We start from the raw sequence: 5,187 nt of genomic DNA on the forward strand, positions 1-5,187 counted from the left end.
TTTGCTTTGAAAGCGAAGAGGAATAAATTGACGGAGATTGTAAAATGTCAAATACCTCAGCTGATTGGTGCTACCATATAATTGGAATTTTTCTATAATTCTTATTAGGAATAAAGAAACAAAGCTAATGGAAGTATAATAGAAACATTAATAGACCGAAACCAGTTATTGGAAAAGAAAAAAACTTTAAACAAACATTCACATTTTCGGCATTATAAAAGTTGATTCACACTAAATTTTCCAACTAAATATAAAAATTGTTCCGTTTTATTTGACTGCGGTTTTTCTTGTTTCGTTTCATTCTTTTTGTATTATAGTTCCTTTGACACTTCTTTTGTACGGTTTTAACAAAATTTTAGAAGAGCAATTTAATAGAATTTTAATAAAATACTATTTTTCTTTAAATCAAATTTTCAATTAATAAAGCATGTTTTTAAATTAATATTGTTCATTTTCGGTGTTTATATTTAAATAAAATAAACGTGTGTTTTAGAGAATTTTTTGAAAATTATGAAAAAAAAATAAGCAACGTCAAATATTCCTATTAGTATTTATAATTTATAGAAACTACTATAACTGAAATTTATGTTTGGTTGAAATACATTTTAATAAATTTTTTCGGATGGAAAGACAACGAATTGATTTTATCAAATATATCGCACTTGTAACGTTAAAGCGTAACAACTCAAAATTTCCAAATTTTAGTTTTTTGCAAGAAAACAATGTACAGTGGTCATCTCTACCCACTGTAAAAATCGTTCAGTGGTTTGTCTAGTCTTTCGTTAAAAAACCCGTTATGACTCTCTCTTTGTTTTCAGAATGACTTCTTTTGTCTCAACTAAAGAGTTACATTTTTAGTTGTCTCCAAGTGTTTGAACAAATTTGTGTCACATAAAGTGTAACATTTTGAATTGTGTCTGTTTACAACCAAACGGTTTGTTTAAAATATACCACTAAGTGTATAAAAAAAATTCAGGAAAAGAGTTATTTTAAATGTGTTATTTTAGCGCAACTACTAAACAAATAAGAATGAAACAACCGTTATATTGTTTTTAATGATATTTTCGTGCAATTACATATTTTTTTCCTTGTAATATATTATTAATATTTACGGAAACAGTTTTTCGTCTCTACTGAAAATGTTCAGATTTTGAGTTGTTACGCGTTAACGTAACAAGAGCGATATTTAAAGTGGGTTATTAAAGCAGGTGATACGTTTTTTTCACTCGTTTTGGTGGCTTGAATATTTTACTCATCTGCTTTGTTTACATTGTAGTAGAAAGTCGAGAGATTCGCGCAAAATTAGTAGATTTGAAGCTTCATCCCTCGGGGAATGTTTATGCTCCCATGTTGTTGTAGCAGCATAAACATTCCCCGTGCATAAACGAGGAATGCTGCTGAAGTGATAGTCCTTGGCCGGATATAAATCCGGGTCGTTTCGTTTACGTAGAACCGACTGTCGTGGGAACGACTACGTCTTGCTAGACTTCGTCGGTTAACCTCAAGGAAACTCTTTAAACAGGTTATATCACTTCTAAAAGAACAATTGGTAAAACAGTGTTGAGGTGCATGAAATTAAAGTACTACCAAGGATCCACATAATTAATACTTCCTTTGAAATTGCGGAAGCATTAAGTGGTAGGTATAACTTGAGGTTGATTTCTACCCTGTTTATTTAAGAATATCTAGCTGAAGATTTATTCTGTATTTATATTTGAAACTACTTTTCACTATTAAAAACTTCGTTCGAATTTATTTTGCATCGCTTATGAACGAATGCCGGTTTTTTGATAAAATTTGGAGGGTATAGATAATGAAATGTTTTAGAAATGTGGTACAATGCTTGTCAAAAACAAGAAAATACAGATCTGATTTGAGCATGTGATCAATCAGCACGCTTGAAATTTCATACGCAATACCCTGAACTACAGCTACAATCTAAGAAAACTAAAGACTTGACTGAGAGCTTCCATGACGGACCCTCGCGTAATTGCTCAATAAATATTTTTAAAGATAGCAACTATTATAAATTATATATATATATATTTTTCAAAGTTTATGTACGCAGACTCCTCACAGAAAGTTGTTTGCTGAAAATGCAGTGGAACTAAAAGATCTTATTTTGGATGAGTTCGCAAAAAACAAGCGAAAAATGAATGTCATTTAGTTTTATTTTATATATTTTTATAACGCTATAAATTAAGCGAAATAATCTGAAACATTTTTGGAAACCCCTTTCACTGTCTACGTCCTTGTTGAATCGTGTAGTGAATATGATTTGCGCAAAGTAATAATAATATTAACATAATGTAAGATACTTTTTTTTATTTTGGATGCTTAAAATAATCGGCGGCCGTAGCCGAATGGGTTGGTGCGTGACCACCATTCGGAATCCAGGTTCGAATCTCGATGAAACACCATTTTGAAGAAAAAGTTCTAATAGCGGTCGCCCGTCGACAGGCAATGGCAAACCTCTGAGTGTATTTCTGCCATGAAAAGGCTACTCATAAAAAATATCTGCCGTTCAGAGTCGGCTAAACTGTAGATCCGTCCACTCGTGCAACAACATCAAGGCGCATGCTAGAAGTACGAGAACTTTACAGGAGTGTCACACCAATTATTTATTTTTTGTTTAAGCAAAATTTCACACGATGTGAAGGTAGTATCAAAAATTTGGATTAAAAAATTGTATTCTTATTCTCTTTTTAATGTTCTTAAATGTGTGGTCGTCATATATTTATGTTCTAAGTAACTAGCTTCGCTTCGTGAACTATTCTTTTTCCAGTATAATAGTTGTTTTCTTAATGATGTTATTGTAATTTTCAGAATTTTTTCCTTTATTTTTCGACTCATTTTCATTAAACTTACCATTTATCTGAAGCAATTTCTTACTTACTTTCATGGTGAATACTACGCATAGAAGAAGAAGAACATCTCTCAAATCAGCTGGTTTGCGCAAAACAGCTGGGGAAGGGCGAATTTCAGTTAGTGATGGCGTTAAATAATTTTAATAAATTTCATGTTTCATTAAAAAAATTCAATTCGCGTGCATTATTGCCGACACTTAATCAGTCTATTTACGAGCTACTAATAAGAAGAAACTACAACGATGAGAAGCACAATCACGATAGAAACAACTCTCAGAAAGGGCACCGAAAGTTTTGGAGCTATAGCTTGTTGCCAATCGCCTCTATTTCGGCAGTATCTGCGTACTTATCATATAAACACAGAAATTCTATAATCCCACATGTGTCTGCGTTTACGTTGCCTCCACTTTCCGGGCGACGTAAGCAATATAACTTCCTTGCTGATGTGGTTTATGCATGTGCACCGTCGGTAGTGTACATAGAGATTAAAGATATGCGGCAATTTGATTACTATACCGGTAAGCCAGTTACAGCGTCGAATGGCTCGGGCTTTATAATCGATTCCAATGGTCTCATTCTGACAAATGCGCACGTTGTCATCAATAAACCGCACACAATGGTGCAAGTAAGGTTAAACGATGGTCGTGTTTTTCCTGGTGTTGTAGAGGATGTAGATCAATCTTCAGATTTAGCGATAGTGCGGATAGATTGCAAAGATTTACCCGTTATGGCGCTTGGCAATAGTGCTACGCTGCGTTCCGGCGAATGGGTAGTAGCGCTGGGTAGCCCATTGGCTTTGAGTAATACAGTGACGGCTGGTGTAGTCAGCTCAACACAACGTCCCTCACAAGAATTGGGTTTGAGAAATCGTGATATTAATTATATTCAAACGGATGCAGCTATTACATTCGGAAACTCTGGCGGGCCATTGGTCAACTTGGATGGAGAAGCTATCGGTGTCAATTCAATGAAAGTTACTGCAGGCATAAGCTTTGCCATACCTATTGACTATGTCAAACTATTTCTCAAAAAAGCCGAGGAGCGTCGTAAGACGGGTATTAGCAAAATGGATTATCCAGAAAAACGCTATATGGGAATAACAATGCTTACATTAACGCCCGACATACTTTTCGAGCTAAAGAGCCGTTCGCAGAATGTACCGAGCGATTTAACACATGGCGTGTTGGTGTGGAAAGTAATCATTGGCTCGCCAGCGCACGCGTAAGTACACGCCAGATGCAATTATAATTCTCTAGAATGAAATGCAAGCTATAATATGCAAAATGTTTTCGTTCATTTTAGTGGCGGCCTCTATCCAGGTGATATTGTTACGAAGATCAATGAGAAGGAAATCAAGAACTCTTCAGACGTTTATGAAGTGTTAGCTGATAAGACGAAATCGCTCAATATAACTATTTACCGTGGGATGAAAAAGATGGCTGTGAAAATTGTGCCTGAAGATCCTTAAAAATGTTTATAGAGTTTTAAATCCTGATATACTCCAGCACAAATGCATTTCACACGGGCATTGTTTAGAAAAGCATTAAAGTTTAACAACACTGCCCACCGACTTCTGGCAACTAGGAAGCGTCAGAGATAATTAGACGATATTTTCATAATAATTTCTTTAATTTAAGGAAGCAATATTTTGAGGTTAGGAAACAAACGATAAATAAAACCGATATCATTCATTTACTTATACATTGAAAAATTAATGCAGCAGTGCAATGGAAAACAAAACATAAAACTAACACATAAATTTAGCTGCTTAAATCAGTGCGTATAAAGTTAAGTGATAAAAGTACGCACAAGTAATTTTAAGTGAATGCAAAATATAGGCGCATTTATAATAAAATAAAAGTACATGTACATAAATATTCAACATTCGCACATAAATCAACAACAATGTAAGCGATTTGCAAGCATATTCCAACTCATGCAAGACCACATTCAGCATTTCGAAAAAAACGAAACTAATTTACCACTTGGCATAACCCGGCGACACCAATTTTGTAAAACACCTTTTATGATTTATGCCCACCACGCCACGACTCGGTTCATTTTCGTTATCTTATTTAAATATGCTGCCCATATCGATATTTATTTACTCAATCGCTTTTATTCCCATTTTCTTTTAAATGCTGTTTTAGTTATGCGTTTTTTCAGCTCGTGGAAGTTGACACTGCCCATGTGTGGGTCAACATATTGACCACCTTTAAGGCGCTCGTAATTTTGAACATCAGATAAATCATTTTCTTTTGTTAACGGTGACTCGTAGCAGCAAAGTAAATAAATAATAAGATGCGGCAAATGATAGCGA

At 34.4% G+C, this 5,187-nt stretch overlaps 1 protein-coding gene across 1 annotated transcript; it reads left to right on the forward strand.

Annotated features, from left to right (window-relative positions):
- The first annotated feature begins 2,930 nt into the window (after window positions 1-2,930).
- LOC128855100 (serine protease HTRA2, mitochondrial) lies at window positions 2,931-4,552 on the forward strand. Its single transcript, XM_054089729.1, has 2 exons — window positions 2,931-4,088; window positions 4,170-4,552. Exons 1-2 carry the CDS (start codon window positions 2,992-2,994, stop codon window positions 4,333-4,335), a joined length of 1,263 nt encoding a protein of 420 aa, XP_053945704.1. The 5' UTR covers window positions 2,931-2,991; the 3' UTR covers window positions 4,336-4,552.
- Window positions 4,553-5,187: the final 635 nt, after the last annotated feature.

Source organism: Anastrepha ludens, chromosome 2 (genome assembly GCF_028408465.1).
Source record: "Anastrepha ludens isolate Willacy chromosome 2, idAnaLude1.1, whole genome shotgun sequence".
NCBI lineage: Eukaryota > Metazoa > Arthropoda > Insecta > Diptera > Tephritidae > Anastrepha > Anastrepha ludens.